The sequence below is a fragment of the Squalius cephalus genome, assembly GCF_949319135.1.
Source record: "Squalius cephalus genome assembly, chromosome: 5".
Lineage (NCBI taxonomy): Eukaryota > Metazoa > Chordata > Actinopteri > Cypriniformes > Leuciscidae > Squalius > Squalius cephalus.
Window position 1 is genome coordinate 25,461,461 of NC_137126.1, and position 24,338 is coordinate 25,485,798.

Consider the following 24,338-nt stretch of genomic DNA (forward strand, 5'->3'; position numbering starts at 1 on the left):
TAATCTATCAATAAATATAATGAATTTTAGACATGCTACAAATATATAGTCAAAACTATAGTCTACAAATGTTACTATAGTTATACAAGTGTCCATTTTTATATATATTTTATTTATATATAAAACATATTGTATATATTTATGTTTTTTTTTAAATTAAGACATCTATCACCATCTAATCAACTTCCTGCAATATTATTATCAACCCCTCTGAGCTCCACTCACTCCGCACCAGTGGACACACACTGTCACTCATCTCATTCGCTCCGGTTAAATAGTGCTTGTATTGTGCACAATTTGACTAATTCCCACAGGTTTTGCACTCACACCTAAAGCGTGCGCAACCACTGATCTATAGAAGTGCCACCAACATAAGCCGCCTTTCAAAAAGCTTGTGAGTCGCAAGTACCAAAATGAGTGGCTTACTGCGCTTAAAAAGTCAAATACACACAAAATTGGCAAAATGGCCGTCTTGGCAAGCATTCAGTTAAACACAGTTTACGTTTTGGAACGTAAATAGTTGAGAGAAAACGCATGATGTGTAACAGTGTATTTGATCCGTGCACAAACTCTTAAAGTGAAGTAATATTCCTGCTGCTGTCTGTTATGTTAATAAAAGAACAAAAGACAAAGAAAATCACTCTCTGCTCTTGACTGAATATCTTTTGTAACTTTAATTGTAAGCATTAATATGTTTTTAATTTTTACAATGAAGACGAATTATTGCGCCAAGGGAGAGTGACCAATAGAAACCGGTCTTTCATTCTGAAGAGCAGCTTCACTTGAGTTCAAAACATTTCAACCTGCAAGCAAAGGTTTTAGAGTCACAAACAGTGACAGCAGAACAGAGAGCAAATTTGTGCGCGAGTGATGAAAACTACACAAAGACAAACAATAATGTACTCGCACTGCAAAGAGGTTTGCTATTAATTACTTTATTTTTGTAATTAAAACAGCTTTAAGAAGACTTTTTATTTGCATTTTTTTATATACAATATAATTATTTTTGCTCTCAAACACTGTATGTTTGACTGATTAAAAAAGACACAAAAGTAACTAATTATAATGGATTATAATTAGTAATGCTACGATTGCATTTTCATTTTACTAGTAATTTTGACTTATTAAAAGGCTTATTATGAGTTTATTTTATGACTATTTTCAAAATCTTTTATTTTTTATTTTTCCTCTATTCATTTTAATGCGGCATCTTTTTGAAAAGGGAAACAACATTTATCAAATTAACTAATTCAATTATGAATAAATATATAATATACTCATTTATTATAAAAAATTTAAGTATATTAAATAATATATTGTATTACTGAAATCTGCAAGGATTTTATTGAGATCCTGCCAAGTACCTTTAGTGTAATGTGTAAGGAAGCCACATACACAACTGTTAGAAAAGCACATCATTGTTCATGGATTAAGAGAGCGTTTCTTGCTCAATTCTTCTTTCTCAGAAAACAATCTGCTGCATTTTCTGTTTGTCTTACAGACCACTGCGCCTGACAAGTTCATAATAAAACTTTTCAGTCAATCATACTCAAAAGTACATTTCAAACAAAAGTGGTGTGATATTGGCTGTATATGTTATATTACAGCTATGGCTTTTAATGTACAATAAAACGTAAAAAGTAAACTTTTTAAAGGTGCATTAAGCAACTTTTCATGTTAAAAATACCCGTTTTCTAACCCATACATGCTTAAACAATTGCCTGATGGGCTGAATGAGCCCTTCTCTGATCACTGAGATTGTCTCTATAATCCTGTAAAGTAAAATAAATAAGAGGGATTCGGGCCGGAATTTTAGACTGGGCGTGACGTCATGCGCGTTCACGGCACGCTCACATAGCTATGCCTGGCAGGTTTGTGTATTCGCCGGCATTCTCCGTAGAAGATGGATTGTAAGAGACCTGCTTATAGTTCATTTCAAACACCAACGCAAACTCCACGTAAGATAAAAAAAAGAAAACTTTTGTCCGTGAGCGTGCACACCTCTGGTTGCAGTGTCGCTTGCCGCCAGAGGGGGCATAGTTCTGCAAAAACTCAGAGACTTGCTTAATGCACCTTTAAAAGTAAAAAGATACATTTATATGACAACTAAAAGGAGGAAAATCCTCTGAAGAACAGAATTATATATTACATATTCTATTCTATTTGGAAGCTGATGTATTACTTTGTTTACATACACCACCATTGAAAATTTTTGGTCCAGTTACGATTTTTTACCGTTTTTGAAAGAAACCTCTTATGCTCTCCAGGCTGCATTTATTTGATCAAAAATACAGTAAAAACAGTAATATTCTGAAATATTTTTCTAATTTATTATTATTTTTTATTTTATTTAGAAATATATCATCTTTATATTTGATTGTATTATGAAAATAATCAAATACATTGTTTGCTCACATAGATACTACAAAAGTGTAACAAGTTTACGGAAACAAAATCAACTTGGACGTAAACCAAAATTACAGTGAAAATACACCGTATAACCAAAACAGAGGTTTTGTAACATATTACAACAAAAACAGTCCTGTGTACTTAAAATAGCTTTGTCCTGTCTTGGAAAGTCTTCAAAGGCTGCAAACTTCCTCATATTATGCAAGGCCAATAATGTTCCTCTATTTCCTCTATAAAATATCGGAGACTGATGTCGACTAAAGCACCTCGGTGGGAAAAACCTATCCGATGATGTACCTCCCTCCTCAATAAAGCAAAAAAAAAAAATCATTATGCTATGGCGGCTAACATAATACCAGGATGCTGCCTTCCCCACAGTGGCAAGGTCATCCCCTCAGGGATGTTTTCACATAATCTGAGAGTAATTATAAAACAAACAGCAGAAGCCGTTGTTTCAGATAGCATCAGGGGCAGAGACACGCCACAGTGGCAGCAACACTTCAGAGAAATGGACGGTTCAAGCAGGAAACCTGAAAAAGCCTATCACAATAGTATCTACACATTCTCAGCCTTTACCAAAACAATAAACCCTGCATTTCTATTGTTGGCAAGACTGCAGATGGGTGCTTAGACATTTATGATGCTTTGTTTCCAAACACAGGTGGCACACAATTATATCAAACCTACTTATTCCAATTGCTCTTATGAAATGAGATCCTCGTTATATTAATTCTTAAAAAAAAAAAAAAAGGCTACTGAAAACCTTTTATTTATTTATAAAAACTTGTTTTGTTAATTGCTTTGCTATCAAGATCAGTGAATACAATTTTACGATATGGAATATGGCTAAAATATCACCAGCAAGTACTATAATTACCATATGTGAGCCTTATCATCTAAAGGCAACATGTGGTTTTGCAATGTGGGTGTGAAGGGGTGTGTGCTTCTGCCATTCGTGATCTGAATAGCTGTACATAACAAGACTCACCTCTTTTTTGCATGAAACTGAAGAGATCGTCAAGAAACTCCTTCCTTTTTTCATCATCGTCCAGTTCGTATAGCTGTGAAATGAAAAAGAAGATGCTTCTTTAGTATTGTGAGGATTTTGCTTTGAGTTATTACAGTTATGAAGTTATAAAATGTGAAGCATCTGCAAGACACCCCATCTATCGTTAAATGCATTATATTAAGGCTGGATGCTAATACATCCACACCAGTGGGAAACCACATGCATTTTAAGGGCGCTTTTCAATTTATTGGCATATCCATTATGTTTTCTCATCCTGTCCCCGCTCTCTGAATGGACATGCTCAAAAGAGCCTTTTAAAAGCCATCTCGTGAAGGAGAAGACTGCAACCTGATGGAAATATGTTCCTCAACCTTCACTTTCAATAAGTCTTAGGCCACGTTAACAGGCGGGCAGGTCGATACAGGAAGACAGAGGGATGACCTTTGGAAACAGCGGGGCACATGGAACAAGGCCCCGGAGATAATAACCGATCATTTAGGAGTGTATTAGCTGTCACCAATATTAAAGGACCAATGCAATCAATGCCTCAGAAAAAGGTACAGTGGGTTTAAAGTGTGAATACGACACAACAGGCTTTTACCCATATGTGACATTTCCAAGCTTGCAGCACGAATAAAACATGTTCTGTTCGAAATATGACAAGCAAACAAAGAAAATCGTATCAATAAAGCCTGTCAAGTTACCTGCAACTGATATGTCAAAATCTATGCGCTTCCTAATTTCAAGATGTATGGCAATAAAGGTGACATTTGAATCAGTCTGTTCATTTAAACAAATCTACCCTTGCTAAGTAAGTGGTTGTCCATATGTGTGGGTTTAATCTGTTTGTGCAGATCAACTGTGTGGCAAGTTGTTGAGCGACATAATGTAAACCCTAACGAAACAGGCACAGAACGTGTAACATGAGAATTCGGCTCCTCTTAAAGTATGCAGATTTAAACGCAGATGTTGCGCAAGTAAGACAAGAAAACATTCTGGGATAAATCAGGGAAAATATACATTCCAAAACCCAAATTGGTTTGAAATATTTGATCAAGACTAAAGAAACGGTTTAAAATAGCATTTCGCATTTTTAAACAATACCAGGTGACTTTTTCCACATCTTAAATACATTGCTCACTTTTATCTATCCACCACTCTGCCATCTTCACTTGAGGTGCCAGGAGCTATAACAGTAAATTAGAGATTCATTAAGTTTGAGGTGATGTAATCAGAGGTCATCACTAAGCTAGGGTGACCAGTAAAGGGGTAATTAATGACGTCTACAATGTTGCATTAAATATTAACAGATGGAAAATACATTAGAGCTCTGCTTCACCTTTGAGTGGTCCATTACGGTCATATTAGGTCTATTCCCAGCATCATGACTGCAGGAATGCAGAGCACTGATGCATGTAGTCTCACAAGACTCACATAAATCTAAATCTTGGTGTGACTTACATGATTTATATGAATTTGAAATCACTGATTATATGGCCTAATCTATTATGTTAAATTACATACAGTGTTGTCCAAAAGCATGTCACTGCACTGCCGAGCTGAGATTCAAAATCGAATTTATACCCGAAAAGGGACAGAAAGATTTAGAATTTAGTTTATAACGTAAATTATAAAATGAATCAGAAATATTGAAGATGCTCCACTATCTCTAGGTCACTATTTAAATAACAGATATTCTCAAACCAAGCTGGAGAATATGATAAACAGGTTTTAAACAAACATGTGGAGTTCAGTGCAAAGGGACAATGGGAGACAATCCAAATAATTCACTTTCCAATTGCATTTATTGTGCTAATGACATAATGTGTTATACAAACTGTGTATTAAATTATAAAAATGATAAATATAACTAAATCACTAGTGTAAACAATTGTTCACTGATTTAAACCTCCCTCGTTATCTGCACACAAGTCACATGTCTATGTCACTCATAAGCCATTCTGTTTTCCTTACTGATCAACTCAGTTGTTGAGCACATGTGTATGATCATTATAAAGCGTCTCAATGATTCCTTGTAGTTTCGAATGACACAAGCTGCTTATAGTGTCAATCCCCCAAGGCTGCTGTTACACTCTGTGTTCACACCCTGACTCAACCTTCAGCAACTACTGGTTCAACATGTATGGACACAAAAATAAAATGGATGAATTACAAACAAAATATGCCAGTGACATACTTGCATGTTTTATAATCTAATTTATTTGCAGAACTCATCAAAAGCAGGAAATATAAAGTAAAATATGCTTTTAATCTTCTTTAAGTGTTAATACTGAAAGAAGTATCTCGCCGGGATTTCAGTAGAGGGAGCTCTTGACAACACAATAAATTATCACACACAACTGAAATGTTCAGCTTCTACCAAGACATTTTTACCAGGGTTTTCAGTACAAAACCAGACCTCTCCTGACTGACATTGAGGGGTTCAGCAAATCAGGGAGACTGACTCCCAGATTGGGAGTAAGAAAAAAAACCCTACTTTTTTGTGTTGTACAATTAATGTCCAAGAGAGACGTGTTTCAAAATCCTCAAATCAGGTACGTGGGCTGGTGACAGGGTGACATTCTTTGTGACTGAAAACACACACACACACACACACCGCTCACTTTGACAAAAACAATGAAGGGGGAGCTGGGATATGACTTTGAACCCAGTTAAAATGGAGCCTTAGGCAGTCTAGAGCTGTTACATGCCATACTAAAACCTGGAAGCTCAGCAGAGACCGACTGTTGACCTAAAAGTTTGGAAATGTTTTTACTTCTATACCTCGTGACCTCTGAGACACTGCAAATAATACACACTCGGTGTTATACTAATGGGCGTGCTCATTCAAAAGCTTGGCTAAAAGCACAGATGTAAGGGGAAAATAAAGGCAAAGTAAAATAACTTAAGGTGTAAATATTAGTGCCCCTTTAAACATATTTTTATTATGATCTTTCCAAAGAGTCATTTATTTGACGCTCTCACAAATACCCGATTCTGATTTGTCAATTGTGGCATTCTGTTGGCAAACTTTTTTTGTATTATGGCCCCCATTATCCACAAGTAAAATATTACAATTTCTACCTGATAAAATATTTTAAAACTTGGCATAACTATAAAAATGTATATTCATAAAATCTATAAAATGGCTAAATAGTTACAAGATTTCATCAATTTATATGACTTTGCCAGTTATAGAAATTACACTTTTAAAACAATTCTTGTTGAGGGGGTGAATAACAATAAGAACTATCTTGATTTTCAGTTGTTGTAGCTTATTTTAACACTTGCTTCCTCTTTATTTTGAATCATTTTGAGTCATCTTGTGGCCCATGGCTGAGAACCAGTACGCTGGCAAAAAACGTCCTAGACTGGGCTAGTTTCATGGCTCTCAAAGCACTCTGCAGTCTCTTTATTCTCACTAAAATACTAATTAAAATCAATATTTCATGTCCATTTATTTATTCATTTGGAAAACAGCTTACTAAAAAATGAGATAATATACACTATATTGGTCATTATCACAAAATAAACTCCTTCAAGATGATCTGATCACCCTGTGAGGGTATATTTTGCGATAATGACCTACATTATCCCTAATGTAAGGTTAAAACAAGAGTAAAAGTACAGAATTTGTTTCTTCAGAATATATGAGTGCTGTTTATATATATATTTATTACAGACCACTGTCCGTAACTGGAGATTAAGAACAAAAAGTTAGAGGAATATATAATTTTGAAGGTAACAATCACCATCTGTGCTAACAACAAACCACTAATTAACAAGCATCAATACTGGGGAAAAAATCCCATGACAACAGAATCGATCACAAGAAGCTCCCTCGTTGTGTGTGGCACTGATAGTGTGTGTGAACATGTGTGTGAGTGTGTGTGCACTGGGTGCCGGAGCTCCTGGGAAACTGCTGGGCTTAATGTGGCTCTGTGTGTTTGAATGTGAGTGTGTGAGAAGCACAGGCAAGGGAGCAGGAGTTAATTAGAGAACAACAGGACTGGTCACACTGGCACTGGTCCAAACTGGCCGACTGCCAGTGCTGCTTTCATTCCATTACACACACACACACACACACACACACACACACACACACACACACACACACACACACACACACACACACACACACACACACACACACACACACACACGCACACGCTCAACTGACATAATGAGATGTGTAAGCTAATATGAAGAGCTGATCTTTGTCTTTCCTTGATGGAGTTCCTCCTAATGGCATTTGATCGGGTACTTGAGCTGACGGACTGGATTAAGTGGCAGTGAGTTGAGCATGTACTGGCAGAGCTAAGTGTTATTTTACAGGGCCAGTGCAGGATGCCTCTTTAACTCCCATGTGGGAGGTGTGAGAAAGGCCCTTCTGTGATGAGCATGGACCTTTGCCCAGACTAAATCAGATTGTCATGGTGTAATTGTGTACGAAACTGATTTCAAAAAGCTGTGTCGCACTTGAAATTAAAATGTATATTGTCATCACATATTGTATCTATTAAATGTTTTACAAGGTTGTATTACAGGCTAAAATAAACCACTAAATTGAGTATCATGACAATATTTCAGCTAATTTTCAAAAGTGTAGCTTTTCAAGTAACAAGCTACATTTTCAATGAATGCAAGAGCGAAATCACTTTTTTTGTCACACTGTATGGAACAGTGGTTATTTTTTTGGGCCGCCTATTAACTATCCAAGTCACTCACTGCACCCCATCGAATAAAATGAATATCAAATAAACCTTACCCGAACATTATTGTGAATTATTATTCTATTATAATAAATATAATAAAATATTATTCAAATATTAAAACATTTAATAATTATAATAAAACTTATAGGTAATAATTACAATAACAACAACAATTATTATTATTATTATGGTGTCATTAAAAAGCATGTCATTGAATGCCAAAGAACATAATTCATTTTGATAGTGTTCACGTTATTTTACATATACAAAGTGTTAAAATATTTACAGCAATGACTTATTATAAATGATGCTGTTAATCACTATGTTTTTAAGTTCCTAAAGGAGTAGTTCACTTTAAAATGAAAATTAGCCCATGATTTACTCACCCTCAAGCCATCCTAGGTGTATATGACTTTCTTCTCTCAGACGAATACAATCGGAGTTATATTAATAAACACCCTGACGCTTCTGAGCTTTATAATGGTAGTGCATTGCATCCATCAGATTGAAGCACAAAAAAGTGCATCCATCCATTATATAAGAACTCCACACGACTCCGGGGGGTTAATAAAGGCCTTCTGAAGCAAAGCAATGAGTTTGTGTAAGAAAAATATTCACGCTCAAAGTAAAATTCTAGCTTCCGGCCAAACGCAGTCTACTTGCGTATAAAGCGCAACTTACGACATTGGAAGTAGCGAAGTGCCTCATGGCGTAGTGTAAATATCAGCAGTACATCGCAGTACTCGCAGTACAAGTTGTGCTTTACAATTAAGTCAAATCCGTATGTTCGTTTGGCCAGAAGCTAGTTATTTTACTTTAACTTTTATTAAAAAGTTAAGTTTTATTAAATGTTACAAAGGTTGTATTTTGTAAAATTGTACTTAGTAACGTTTTAAATATGAATATTTTTCTTACACAAACTCAAAGCTTTGCTTCAGAAGACCTTTATTAACCCCCTGGAGTCGTGTGGAGTTCTTTTATAATGGATGAATGCACTTTTTTGAGCTTCAATGGTTGATGAGCACTGCCATTATAAAGCTCAGAAGCGTCAGGGTGTTTTTTTTTTGTATTCGTCTGAAAGAAGAAAGTCATATACACCTAGGATGGCTTGAGGGGGAGTAAATCATTAAATCACTACTCCTTTAAGCCTTATTTGGACGTGACTAGTTACAATTCTTATCACTCGACGTCTGTGATTTCATGTACCGATTCGGACGGGACTAACACCCCCGTGTTTATTACAGAGGTCGAGTGTGTGTTTTATAGATGTGGGCGTTACAGAAGGTCATGTGCTGTTCTTGCGTGCATCATGTATGAAGTATGTAGGCTTGTTCGACTTCATGCAGCTCTGCGCAGACCGATCGGCGGCTGACTTGAAGCACTGCATGCCGGTTAGAAATTTTGTCCGACTTGATACAGCGCCGGCGCCACGTGACTGTGACGTGTGCCATCAAAGTACCGCGAGAGCGATTCGAGAGTAGCCGGAGAACTCAGCCAGCGCAGCTTCTCAAGAGCGGCTGCACGAGGGCTGATGACGACACAGCTGTTCCACGATTGGTCGGATTCACCGCATGACAACGATCACGTGTGTTTCGTGTTTATTCGAACACCTTTAGTTCCTCTAAAGCTCACAAATCAGTTTATTATAACAGAAAACACTCTTTTATGTAGTTGCGATGGTATATTGTGTCATGTTTATCAAATTAAAACTGATTAAAAAACGTAGACTCCACTTCATTGATAGTAGCTTATGATCATTGATAGATGCTGTATGAAGCAGTACATAAAGTATTGAATGAAAATGTCTCTGAAACATGACATCTGTGTATTGTATGGCAAATATTGCATTTATTTCACTTCAGCTGCGGTAAAGTATGCAAACACCACGTGAGCGGTCACCACGGGAACCAGAAAATGTCCGACTTCACGTCTCCGTTTGCAGCTCCTCCCCGCCTGCACGCGGCTACTCTCGCCGATCGGTTACATCCAGCCGCAGCCGATGTCGAACACACCTTGTGTATTTTAATTTATTATTTGTTAATATAATTTTAATTTATTATAAAAACCATATTTAAGTAAACTTCACGAGTTTATAGCAGCGGGTGAGCAGCGAAATCTAGACAAGTATATTACTCTTTCCTGACACTGATCTTAAAATGGACAGTCTTCGCAGTTTCCGCGATTTGGCTCTATTTATTGATCGTATGTTATTTTTTCGTCGGATACCATCCATATTGAATCGAAATGAAAGCATGCAAAAGACTGGTGCGTAAACGGTAGCTCAGGTAGGTCAAAAAACACATTAGGAGAAGCATCTCTCATTCTCTCTCTCTATCTGTCTAATTTTAAAATAATCTATAGTTACCTATTCATTAAGTTTCTTCTGTTTACATTTTCACATTTTCACATTTCACATCATATAATGCAATCCTGGCTCAGAAATCAACCATCACTTCTGCTTTCATCAAGAGAACGTGGGGATGGTCCATTAACTGTCTTTGACCATTTTGTTTTACAGTGTGATTTGTGGACTAACGCTTTGTCCATGAGATTGCAAAAACGTCTGAAGCTACTCTGACTAACCTCAAATTCCACAGAGATTATCAGATGTAAAAAGGCATCTGAATAAGACCCTTTTTCTGTCTTTGCATCTGTTATTTCCTCACATCTGCTTCTGATAATTTTACCTTTGACATTAATGAAATTCACTGTGCTAGTACCACAGATTGACCTCATGTAGGGATAAGAGAAACAAAGAAAAAAGAAAGAGAATGTCGGCTGTCTGACAGAATTTAAGACACTTTAATGGCAAATCCCCATAGTGCAATTAAGGGATTAGTCTTAAAACTGCTCAGCACTCACATTTCACTCTTTAATTACAAGTGAAAAACACAGCAAATCTTCATAGTCACTCAAGCAGAGCCCCATGAATTATACATAATCTGACCAGGACATTTTCTGTATGTGTGTTTTCCATCAATAATTTAAATGTAAAAGCATGTAGCCATCTTTCAAAGGTTTGTATTTCCTTATGGCAGTACGCTGGTCCCGGATTACAGACAGTGGCTTCATTTCTATTTTCAAACCTGACCTTTGAGAGGATGTATAGAGAACGTAACGGCCTGAACTGGCAGGCGCTACATAATGGATTTATCAGCTTACACATACAGTATCATACAGGAGTGATTGTTGCCTTTTTCTTAAAACTATTAAAAGTGAAAGAGTCATAAACACTATAGTGATGACTGAGGAGCAACTGATAAAGCTTTATTATACAGAATAAAATCTGAATGTACCCAAACTGTACATTGCATTCTTGATTACTGATTAACTATATAAAGCAATAAAAAATGCTTTTGAAATTGTGGAAACTTCACAATCAAAGATTTACAGGTCTTTTGTGGCGCTTCTCTCTGTCTGATGTTGCGAATAAGTGAAATATAAATATGTTTCGATATGCTGTTGCGGGAGTGGCATATCTATACTAGTCTCAGCTGCAGATGGTCCGTTCAATGAGTATCTAATGAATATCACACACAAAACTTGCATGATCTGGCAAACTCTAATCTGATTGACTGTCTTTATGCACACAGATATTTTATCAGTCCTTCTGGAAACCAAGACGCATTTACAAGGTACTGGACTAATAAAATAACTGCTTCAGAGGAAGAACTAATCACTGGATTTGCCAAAGTTTATCAGATAAGAGACATCTAGAAATTCTGATGACACATCAAGTTTACACAACCATGGTTATAGTTTTTTTTTTTTTTTACAGTACAGTAAAATGATCTATCTATCTATATATCTATCTATCTATCTAAAGTATTTATCAACTTCTATGTATCTGCAATGTATCAAGCTCTATGTATCTGTCACTTGTGCATAGGCATGTGACGCTATCAGATTTTCTCATTACAAAAATTGCTAAAGCTTTTATCACAGCATACATAGCCTGTTGTTTTTAAAGTGCCACCATGCTTCTCATCCATGCTGGGATTGTTTACATCTGAGTGCACATGCCTCTTTTACACATTGGTGTTAAAATGAACCAGTTATTGGAAACAAAGCATTCTAAAAACACATTCTTAAAACCTAAACTATTTGTGCAGTTTGACAGAGCAAACTTAACTTGCAAGTGTTACGATGCCTTAACCTGATATAGCTTTAACTCAGTATCAGTAGTAGTAGTATCAGTACCTTAATTGCATCACACCATTAATTGAATGCGTCTTTCAATTATTTGTAAAAACAAAATGAATTGTGATTGGTTGTTTTACATGTCGGTCAGATGTGTCTTAGGCCTTGGCGCGTTTAGCTGTAGCCTATACGTAATGTTTTTTTTATCGTATTCACGTTTCATCCAGACGGATCCGGCATTTTGGGAGCCTGAAACCGCTATTTTTTGAAACAGAGTGGATAAATCTGAAAACTACACCCTTGCATTTTCGTGTGTACAGCCAATGCGCATTTTGTGAAACGACGATGTCATCACCCCACGTGTCGACCCTAGTCAGACACCGCTACGTCACGTAACTGCAACAACAACTGCGGACTTTGTGCTGCAGAAGCTACTGAGCCTCTTTTATTACTTTATTTATTATTTACTTGAATGTATTTTTTTTCTTTATTTTACTTAATTTATTTATATTTTATTTCTTATGCTATGATGCTTGTCTGTTGTCTGATTAAGACATTTCATATTTTGTTCCAGGTCATTTATGGTTGTTTATATTGTGCAATAAAGTAAAAGAAAAAAAGAAGAAGAGGCTTACTGAGCTTATTGTATACAGCTTGCAAGGTTTATGGCAGAAAGGCAGCAATGCAAAACAGACCTTGTGCCACTAGTGAAACATCAGTTCTTTTTTGTTCTTCACTTAGGGGTAAAGCAAAGTTTGAAATACCTTTGCAGTGATATACTGTTAGCGAATATCCCGATGCCGTCCACGCTCCTGAGAGTGACGTTTAGATAATATGTGCTGTGCGCTTTCCTCTCAATAAAAAAATAAAAAGAAGATAAAAACAGAAGTTAAGAAAGCATCTGGTGTGGATATGTTTATTCAGCACTCTAGTCACGTGACATCAAGTTTATTTATATAACAGTTTATACAATAGATATCTTGTCGTGTCAGTGTCTCTTTCAGTTCAAATTCTACTCTAAAGCAGCTCTCCAGTGTGTTCATGTTTTTACTCGTGTCTGACCTCGACAGACAGAACAAAAGAAACGGACTTGAGAAGAAGGCGTGTTCACACAGCAACAGAATTTGGTTGTCAGTCCTGTATTTGGGTCCTTCATACGGTTACGTTCATAGTGGTGGGCCGTTATCGGCGTTAACGTGAGACTCTTATCGGGCGATAAAAAAAATATCGCTGTTAATCTATTCTCAAAGTTGGGTTGGGAGCTGGGTCTATACTAAGCAAGCTATGATGCCTTTCACCTTGATATTTTAGCGCGGATTCGGTTCGGTGTTCGGTACGCATTTTCAAACCGAACCATTGGACCATTGTTGGACCATTTTTCCTGCCGACCAAAATTTCGTTATTTCAAATATAGGCGGGTCAACATTGTCCGACATCAAATGGCAAACGTAATGCAAGCGGAACGAAACTGAGCTACTCGTTATTGTGTGGTTGACGGACCGTTGTTTATCAATTTGGACCAAAGCAGCGCGAGCCGATCTTGATCAAGAGATCCAGTAAATAAATCATTTGAATTCGCTACTTAAGTAATAACATCGCTGCGAGATCTAGTGAGAAACATTCACATTTCTCCGTTATTAACGGATCAAACAGTGCGTAAGCCAGGAAGAAACATTGTGCCATGAATGAACTATCCAGTGTCCACAGATCTGCAATATTTACCATGGATTTACTGTAGTAAAACTAACTGCAACCATGAAAGTTTGGCAGGAATAGTAGGCTATAATGCTTTCAAGTAACATTACGTTGGTTTTATTTTGACATTATGAATAAAATTGCTGCCCTCAAATGTTAATCTGAACTCAAAATAGACCTTTGTTTATAACTACTACAATTTCATTTTTTCCACGGAGCTGTTTTGTTTAATATGTTCATCAAAGTAAAAAAAAAAATCATACTTTATTATGTTAGTTTTAATAATAAAAAAAAAAATCTCTGGCATTTCTTCACAAGTTCTTTTAAATGTCACTTTGTATTTAAGAAACACGTGCCCTTTAGTCATTATTTGGGTAGCACACACATATTCTGAATGCCTTCGGCAGAATTCAAATGAGCCATTTTAATCTAGATTAATCTAGATTAATTCCAAGATTACAGTGAGATTAATCTAGATTAAAAAAATTAATCTATGCCCACCACTAGTTCATACACAGTTCAGTTATTTAAGGGAGTGACGACTGTATTCTATTACCAGTAAATTTTCAGGACTCACAACCGCATTCTCAGAAAACTTGCGCTGTGAACTGAACCGGACTGGACAACTAGTTGTCTGTCTGTCATGTCACACAGCGCGAGAGAGAGGCTCTGCGCTGCACAAACACATGCACCGTGTGTCACAGGCTACGCTTTTCACCCAGATCTAAAAGCTGTTGTCGGTTAATGAAAATTTGAACTTGGACAGTTTTATGGATGCTGCCATCTTTGATATTACTGTAGCTATGGCTACTGGTAAGAGAATACGGGTTTGACTCCTGTTGAACGTTCATACAGACAGTATTCGAGACGTTACTATAATTTGCTGTGTGAACAGGACATTTCAAGACTCACACCTGTAAGTAAATGCGGTTGACAATTCCAAAAACTGACAGCGTTCACGTAGCCTCAGGGTACACCTATCTATTACATAATCACCATGGATCAATGGTAGTTTGAAGGCGTTTACCAGCCAGACTGAACTTTTCCAAAAAGTTCACTTTGGCAAGATGTTTTGAACTCCTAAAATGAACTCCAACTTTGTTTGGCCTAATTTTGTTCAAAATGACGTCCCACCAATTCTTTGAATTTACTTGAAGTATATCGGGCTTTAGCTACGTTGAGAATACCTGTACCAATGACACCTCTACATTGTCTCTACATGTTGATGCTAATGAATCATGTGACCCTAACTCAGTGAACAACATAAGAAAAACCTCCAACATTGTGTTTATACTTTGTTGGTTATAATCAAAGGTTTCGCAAGCGTGCAGGACTCGCGCCGAACAAAAACTCTGCCATTCTGGGCAGTGTTGAATGGATTCTGTCTAACTTAAACACATCTGATTGGCCATTATGTTCACACGCTTAACATATATGTCTGTGATTGGTTACAAAGCTCAAAGCTGCAAAAACGTGTTGTAAATAGAAACCTTTGACGCTCTTCACAGAGTGCAAACATTCCAGTACTGCAGAACGGCCTTTGACGGGACAAAGATGCATTTTGGCATGCCGCCAAATTATTATTTCAATGAAGGAAAAACCTTGCAAGTGTATAAAAGAGCTTTCTGTTTACACGCACATGTATGAAAGGGGTGTGTGAGCTGTGTTCGGAAAGGTTGAAGGTTAGAGTAGTCTACCAACCTTTCCTACTCATTCATTATTTTTTTCTAGTGTCGCCTTCAGTTGTTATACAATGACTCAGCCCTATTATTACCAGCTTTCCATTCATCTTTGCTTCTTCAAAGCCACATGCCCTCTGGTCCTGTATAATACAGATTTAATCACACACAAAATCATTTGGCCAAATCATCTTATTATTGCTGTCAATTTTTTTTATCTTGAGAGATATACTATGATGTTTCTTGTTGTAATTAGCAACAAAACAGACCTCTTTCACATGTCATTTCTCACCTCTCCCTCAGAATTAATTACGACCCACGCTAACATATCATAAGCTCTTATGAAACCAAGTAATACAACATAACATTCCACCTGTCTCCCATTACCTATAAAAATGGGACATCTAATCTTGATAGATAAGCAAGCTTCTAGGCATTTAATCCAACACTGGGTTAAATCAATTATTCAATGTGTCCCCATAAATGGGCTCAAAAGAGCACCTTTTGAGTACAATTAATGTGACAAATGTGTTGGGCGTGTGTTTGATGGATGGCGTCCACACCCAAATAGTTTCTTTACATGAAAAAGAAATGTGTATAGGAGTCATGTTTTCAGATTAAATGGCTCATAACGCATCAGGAAATCTGATGATAAATTAGCAATCACGGGTTGGGACTACACTGTAAAGATAATACAATGACAAACAAAACAACACCACCTGGCGAAAAAAAAAAAACATTAAGTGGATGACTCATGAAAGAAAATTTCAGAGATACCAAAATGAAATGCAGATAATTAAAACAACTTAACCACTAATCATTTGCATCCCACATTCAGGCTAAAAAAACATGCCATTATGGGTTTGTAATTATAGATGACTATATATATATATATATATATATATATATATATATATATATATATATATATATATTATATATATATATATACAGTGCAATGCATAAGTTTAGACACCCATGCTAAAGTTGACTAAAAAGAGGAATAAAAAATCATATTTTGGAAATTGAACTTAATGGCTTAATTTAAAAAATTAGGAAAAATCCAACCTTTAAGGACACCAATTTTCTTTGTGAATGAATAATGTATCGTAAATAAATAAATGTTCTTCCTTAAAATACATGGTGCATAAGTGAGTACACCCCTATGTTAAATTCCCATAGAGGCAGGCAGATTTTTATTTTTAAGTATTTTTTTAAAAAAAAATTTAGGATACTATGCATCCTGATAAAGTTCCCTTGGCCTTTGGAATTAAAATAGCCCCACATCATCACATAGCCTTCACCATACCTAGAGATTGGCATGGGGTACTTTCTATAAGATCATCTCTCAATGCAAATCAAACTAGCTTTTAGGCTAACTGAAATAAAACCAAATTAATATATATATATGTATGTATGTATATAATTAAAGAGTTGTCATAAATATTAAAGTTTTTTGTGGTATAATGTACCGCATGGCTGTAACACAAACCATTTTTCTCAAAAACACTTACAACAAAAGCCATGCTGATGATCAAATTTATAGTATGTGTCCAGTACTAGTTGGGAAAATAGACAGAAAACAGGCCATGAGAAAATATATCATATAGATTTGCCTTTAAATGCTAATCAATAATTGCATCATTATGCTGTAGCGATGACCCGCACAGCATAAACACAAAGAGAGGCTGCTGACATAAAGACTGTACCATTGATATATTGATCGCCTCCCCAATCATTAATTTATGGAAAAATAGACTCAGCACGGTCTTGTGAGAGGGCTTTGTTTTATTCTGGAGCTGAGGGGAAGCGGTAGGGCTCTGTAGTGATAATAATGTCATCTGCCTGCCATCATGGTCTTCAAGGTAGTCTTGAGAAATAAAGGGCTAGTGGTTTGTGTGTGTGTGTGTGTGTGTGCATGTGATGGGGGAGCATCGTGATCTCTAATGCAGACATGACAGGAGAGGAAGAGAAGCTACATCTCTGGCCTTCACCTGTGTTTGAGCCAAGACAAGGGTCAGGCATGATTTATGCAGTAATGAGGATGCAAGGAGTCTTTCTGCTTTCTGCATCTGCGTGAGTAAAGATGTCACACAAATTGCAAGGGTCTAGTCTACCCTTGCAAAATATGGGTCTAGTCTACCACAGAATACTGAAAAATATATTTTGATTAATTAGATTTATTAAATGTATTTATTTTACTTTTTTTTTTTTAAATTTGTATTATTGTTGTAAAGTAATTATTTTGCCTGAATTTATCATTTGTAACTGAATACAATAGAAGAGTATTAATGTTACCACCTTTCACTTGTGTTCAAACAAAGCTCACATACACACACACACGCACACACACTTACTGAACAACTGAACTGATTCCCCTCCCAGTTCACACAAAACAAATCAATGTACATTAATACTTTATTAATATAACATTCTTGATAAAAAAGTGTTATAAATACAGCGGATAAATGACACAAATTAGTATAATTCATCATATATTGTGGGAATATAGTTTAATAATAATGAGATGTGAGTTGGGAAGACCCTTCTCGACCCAGTAATTCAAACACTGACTTCCGCCATTTACATGATACAATACTGACGACTAAACCAAAAACAAACAAAAAAAAAAAAAAAAAAAAAGAGAGAGAAGAAAACAAAGTTTGTTTGATGATCTACATGAGAATCAATGGAAGGAAAGAGGCACAGTATGATCGGCTGACACGAATAGGCCACGCCCCGATCTCTGTCCAGTGACAGCCTCAGAGAACAATGTTGAGAATGCCTGTGTGTAATTTTGCCACCGAGCACATTTAGAATCCGATCCTACAACTGATAAGAACATTGCTACAGCTATAGGGAACTTAACAGAACATTCAGTTCTGTTCTGAGTAACAGTCTCTGTTTGTCTGGACAAGTAGACATATACATGAGGTTTCATTTCGGAGTTTGGCAGTTAGCAGTGGCGTAAACTCATAGGATCTTGAAGCTCTCTGGCCGTTTCCCACACCATCCCGTCATTAAAATTTTCTGTCCCTCATCATTTCTTGCGTCCAGTGACTGGGGCCCCTCCTCCATCCTGTTGTAATTGTGTGATGTTTACCCTCCAAGCCCAAGGCCATGTCTCTAATTATCCCCACATGAAAACTGGAATGTCCAGCACTGTCATTAAAAATAGAGCTAATACCCAGAGCCCCGCTAGCAGCAAAAACAGGTGTGATCGTTATAACCAAACCCCGAATCCTTTCCTATTTAACTTCACACTTTATTGTTGGGTCAAGTAAAAAAAATTCTAATTCCCTTCTTATACATTTGTAACTTTTGAAAGTTTGTGATGCTAACATGCTAGCTATTCAGTTTCACTGTACGGCAAGAGAGAGCTCCTTCTAGCTCAGGTCAATAATGCATGCCGAACGCAGGACTAACGAAGCAGGCAAATGTTTAATCATTGCATACAACACAAATGGCAGAATGAGGCCACATCCACAGAATAGTGCAAATGCAACCTCAGCAGAAGCACTCAATGGCCAAAACAATGAGGGCTTTCGTTCCCCGGCTGCATGGAAGCTGCTCCATATTTCAGTTTTGCTGATGCACAGGGGTCAGGTCTGATTCAAATGAGCCCCCTCCCCTTCACTGTATGTTCAGGGTTCTATGCTCTGTCACAGGCCCAGATGCATGAATTGTGGTTTTACTTAAAAAAATTGCAGTTTGCTTAAAGTCTCGCTGAATTTAAAACATACAGTGATTAATAAATCTAAATGATTTGGCCAATAATTGTTTTCATCGTATGGCCTGATAAATGGCTTATTACATTTTTATAATACTTTATCTAATATTATTCAATCACAGAATTTTTTTTTTTTTTTTTACAATTTATCATTTTAAATGCTTCAAGTAAATTTTGGTATCAAAATGTTATAATACTGTCTACAATGTGAAAAATCTATATTCATTTTAAGATTTGCAAAAGAGACTACATTTAACAGTGTTAGTAAATTACTTGTATCAAATATGACTTTAATTTAGAGCTAAGTGAGCGTTAGGCAGCAGCTAAGGCAATCTAAATGTTAAAATATAGAAAATGAGAATGCACAATTAAATATCCAATATCGATATGTTGTGCATCCTTAATGTAAAGTGACACTAAAATCACTATAACAATTGTACTGCATCAATTCGGGACAGTGCAATGCAGTTAAACATTATAAATGACTAGAACCTTTCACTCCAATTCCAGTTCATTAGATTTACCGAAGAAGCTAAAACAAAGGAACATTTGTGAACATTCATCACTATTTTCAATTATAATAAGACTTTAAGGAGACCATATCACCATATCTTTTCATAAACATACAAAAGACATGACCAACTAGAACCTAAACCACATGCTAAATTATAGCCAGTTCCTCTGAATGACTAACCTGAGCAGGCACAAAGAACACCCTGACCAAATTAAAATGTTAATAAGTGTTCGAGAATCAACGATAAAGCATTTGATATTGTGATGTTGTTTCACGCTAGCTGCCTGTAAAGAATGCAGGCTGTGCTTAATGTCCTCAGCTAATTCTGTTTCCCCCTGAAATGCTTCCTGTCCTGAATGAATGTGTTAGGACAAAAGAAAAAGGTTAACACTAAATGAAAAGCATGTGATGTCTGGACAAGTGTGGAAAAAGCATAGTTAGTAGTAATTGCTTTCCAAGAACACTGAGGATGTTAAAGCAAGTTTTTGACCTCACATTAAAGATCCTTCATCTTTTAGCATTTTCTGGGCATGTACAGCACTTCTTAGAGCTTTTCTAAAAAATATAAAACATAATGAAGGAACCTGCATTAATGCAGTCACTCTTCACGCTTTATTAAGGCCCTTTGTTAACAGTCCTACTTATTTATTCTCAGTCTTAATTCTCATGGACAGAATAGTGGAACGGCAATGTGCCTTGGAAAAGATCATTTGTTTTCGTTGCAAATGAAAAAAAAGATGCATGCCTTGAGAGAAACACTTCAGTCTGTGTGTGGGCATCCTGTTTGATTACTCAGAGCCCTTACAGTATATAGCAACTGAGAGGATAAAGTGAGAAACCGCTGTGATATGTTTTTCAACATTTATGTTGACAAGCATTACAGTCATGTGAAACCATGATAACGGTAATAAATAACAGTTGCAAAATGAAGAAGTGGGTAAGAAAGTGTCATTGCAGCTATGGGTACATCACATGGTTCAGTTGATAAGGGAGCAGCAGTTATGACCAAATTGGCATTTTTCTTTCAATAGGTGTTAACAGCTAGACAATTTTGATTGCTGTTATCACATGAACGATAACATGATCAATGACAGGTTTTATTCATTAACACATTACTTTTTTTGTGTGTCTTTTGCACAACGTACTATATACACCATGTGAAACCATGTGAAATATATAACAATCGATATACCTCTATACTTTAAACAGAAAAACATATATTGTGTTTTTTAACTGAACATGAATTCCAGTGTCTCAGTATTTGGTATGTCTGCCTTTTACTTTAATGACCAGTTTGTGTAACAGATCATTACTTTATTATTTATTTTTCATGTTTAATCCTAAAACTTTCTTTGGTCTTAACTCAATTAGATATGTCTATAATATTCAAACACCTCAATTCTACAGTTCTAATAAAAAGGAAAAGGTTAACAAAATGACAGCATTCCCAGTATATTTACCATATACAACCCAGGAGCCTGAAAAACCACCCATCCCCCATTAGAGAGATGTAACACGTCATATGTCTATATGATACAACCAGCAATGCAGACGTATGGGGTTTTAACTCTGAAACACTTCAACTGGGCCCCTTTCATATAATATAAATACTCGTGGGGCAGAGCACCAATGAAGACAACGTTCAATGGCCTGCAAATCCCTGCATTGGGCCCCTGTTCACAAAACTACGGAGTGTAGTTTCTATGTTTAATGAGCAAAAAACCCTCCATAATATGTCTAAAAGAAATATTGCCCTTGTCGAATAGAATAACTGGAATAGCGCATATCCAAATTGTGTGATTGCACCCCTACACTCTGATTCCATAATCAAAATCACTTATCTTGTTTTTGTGTCATGCCTATCTTCATTTATACTGCTGGATACAGCTGTTCCATATGCAATATTGTATTTACAAAAACAATAGTTAACAACTTGTAAAGCACTGAATCACTCTAAATTGTACACACTCTATTAAATCATGTTCCCAGAGCAAATATGTTCTTCTCCACTAATGTTTTAATTAAGTTTATACTAATGAGAGCCTATAGGCCATCAAAGATCATTTGCTGCTGTTTAAACCCAGTGACTTTAGGCATTATTAGTGACATCAAAGCCTTCCGCTTTCTGTACATACATGTGTTTTTGAGGCCAGTAACATGACAGCACAGCTAAAGCATTCATTCAGCCTGCCGCTTACCTTTATCTTTTTTTTAAGGGTTCACATGCAGCCGTAGCTCTGAGTAGCTACTCATCCAACTCAGATTGGAATAAAAAGTGTATTTTGAAATGCACTATTTTTAAAAAAAATACATTTTCAGAAAAAGAGAATTCAATGCTTTTAAAGTTTACACGCTTATATTACAAATTCATTTGATCCCCTCCAGCCCAGTATAAACGTCAACAGCCCATTGAGTGTGAGTGGGGCCATTGCTTTAGCAGGCAGCTTTAAATTGTCTAATGGTTTAACTCCTAAATTCAGAGGGTGGTTTAATGTGCTGTGATAAAATATTCATTCATGTGCCTCATACAGACCATTAAACCTTAAAAAAAACAAAAAAAAAAAAAAAAACCTGTATGTCTTTATCTGAAGTACACACTGACCTCTGCTTCACTTAATAACACTAACAATTTATACTCAAATATTAACCTAGCTGACCATAAATGAGTGAACTTTCATCATATTATGCACTGAATACATGTAAATGTATGCAGGAACAATCAGAATGGCTTTCATTTGATACTACTGGTGTAACACAACAATTAAGTCCTCCTGCTTTGTGAATCAGGCCTTTCATTAACAAACAGAAATTCACTTTTTCTGATTTTAATGCTAACCAAAAATATCAGGGACATTGTCTTGCTTCAGATGGATTGAGTAATCTACATCTTATTCAGTATTCTACAGCAATACACCATCACAATGAAAGCACATTTCATACATGAAAACTGCAGCAGAGCAGAAAGGACAATAATGCTCCATGGTGTTTTGAGCATTTCTGTGACAGAGGTTTGAGCTTCATAATGACTTCAAAAATGAGAATCACATCATTATCACAATCTGTTCTCATGATACATACTGTTCTCTGGAAAGCCTTACATCAGTGCCTGATAAGAAACAGGGCTTTTTTCTTAGCCTGTCACCAAACAATTTTATCAAAAGGGAACTCTGCATGACCTTAACATACATATTAATGTTCATTTTCTGTGACAGGAGCAGATTTCAAAGTAAAAAACAAACTGAAATGACAAATTAATCCAAATGAATGAATAGCTGCAAGTACTTCAGGACAAACTGAGTAAATTATTATTATTACATCACTTTAACCCAAAAAAACACAAGTCATGTGTATCTAATTAAATTTTAAAAAGATGAATAAATCAGAAGGGCTGTACATTTGATCAAAATTGTAATATGCACTAGTGTTTGTGAATATTAAACTGCAAAGATCGCTAATTAAATTCTGCGTGTTCTGCGTGTCTCTGTGAGAATAAGTGGTGTAGTTTCTGCTACACATGAAAAATGAAAGGAATCATTCAAATTTCAATAGATTACATTTTAAAAGATTAATTAAATTATTAAAGCTTTATGTATTTGATTTACACGATTTTTGATGATACATTTTTTGGGGTGGGCAATATAACTAAAATCTTGTATCACAATATGAGTACTTTTTTGTTCCACGATAATGATATGTATAAATACATATAGTTAGTTTTGATTTAAATAAGGTTTTTATGATATAAAATGTTTTAATACCATTAAATTTCATAATTCTTGTCACTAATTTCAATATCACAAATAACTAATAGTAGCCTAAGTAAAAAAAAACTCTCAAACTTACTGAATACAATTAAACAGTCAGTGGAGTCAATTTACTGTGTAAAATAAATATACAGTACATTTATTCTTATTAAAATTACAAAAGTGATTCACTCAAGAGCAGTGAGAGATTTTCTCTCTTTTGTTGTTTGATTAACATTAATGACACGGACGTCAGCAGGTATATTAGGCTGCTGTCACTTTAAGAGCGAATGCACAGATCCAATTTACTGTTACACATGTGTTTTCCTTTGTCTTTTTACATTCACTTAGGACATAAATGACAGTGTTTACACGGATACTTAAAGATGGGCATTTTGACACATAAGTATGTGTATTTAAGCGTTCAAGCCCAATTTGGTGGCAAAAATAACTCTCAGACAGCCTTCAGGCACTATTATTGTTTAAACTTTAACAAATTATTAAATTAATGCAACATACTTTTTGGATTATTCAAATTTAATTTAAACCATTAAAACCAGAAATTTTTTTAAATGGACAACATGGAATTTTGGGGGAAAATAAAATAGAAGAAACCAGATTTCATATGGCCCTACTCATTCAACTAAGATGTATACCTTATTCCAAACAAAATGCAATTCAACAGAGGCTAACTGATAAACAAT

General features: G+C 35.9%; 1 protein-coding gene across 2 annotated transcripts in view; it reads right to left on the reverse strand.

The window, feature by feature from the left end:
• arid3c (AT rich interactive domain 3C (BRIGHT-like)) overlaps nucleotides 1-24,338 on the reverse strand; it is an 80,870-nt gene that overhangs the window by 25,349 nt on the left and 31,183 nt on the right. For both annotated transcript variants that reach the window (XM_079873181.1, XM_079873180.1), the window contains one exon: nucleotides 3,398-3,470. In XM_079873181.1, coding sequence (XP_079729307.1) covers nucleotides 3,398-3,470 — 73 coding nt within the window. The remainder of the gene's footprint in view (nucleotides 1-3,397; nucleotides 3,471-24,338) is intronic.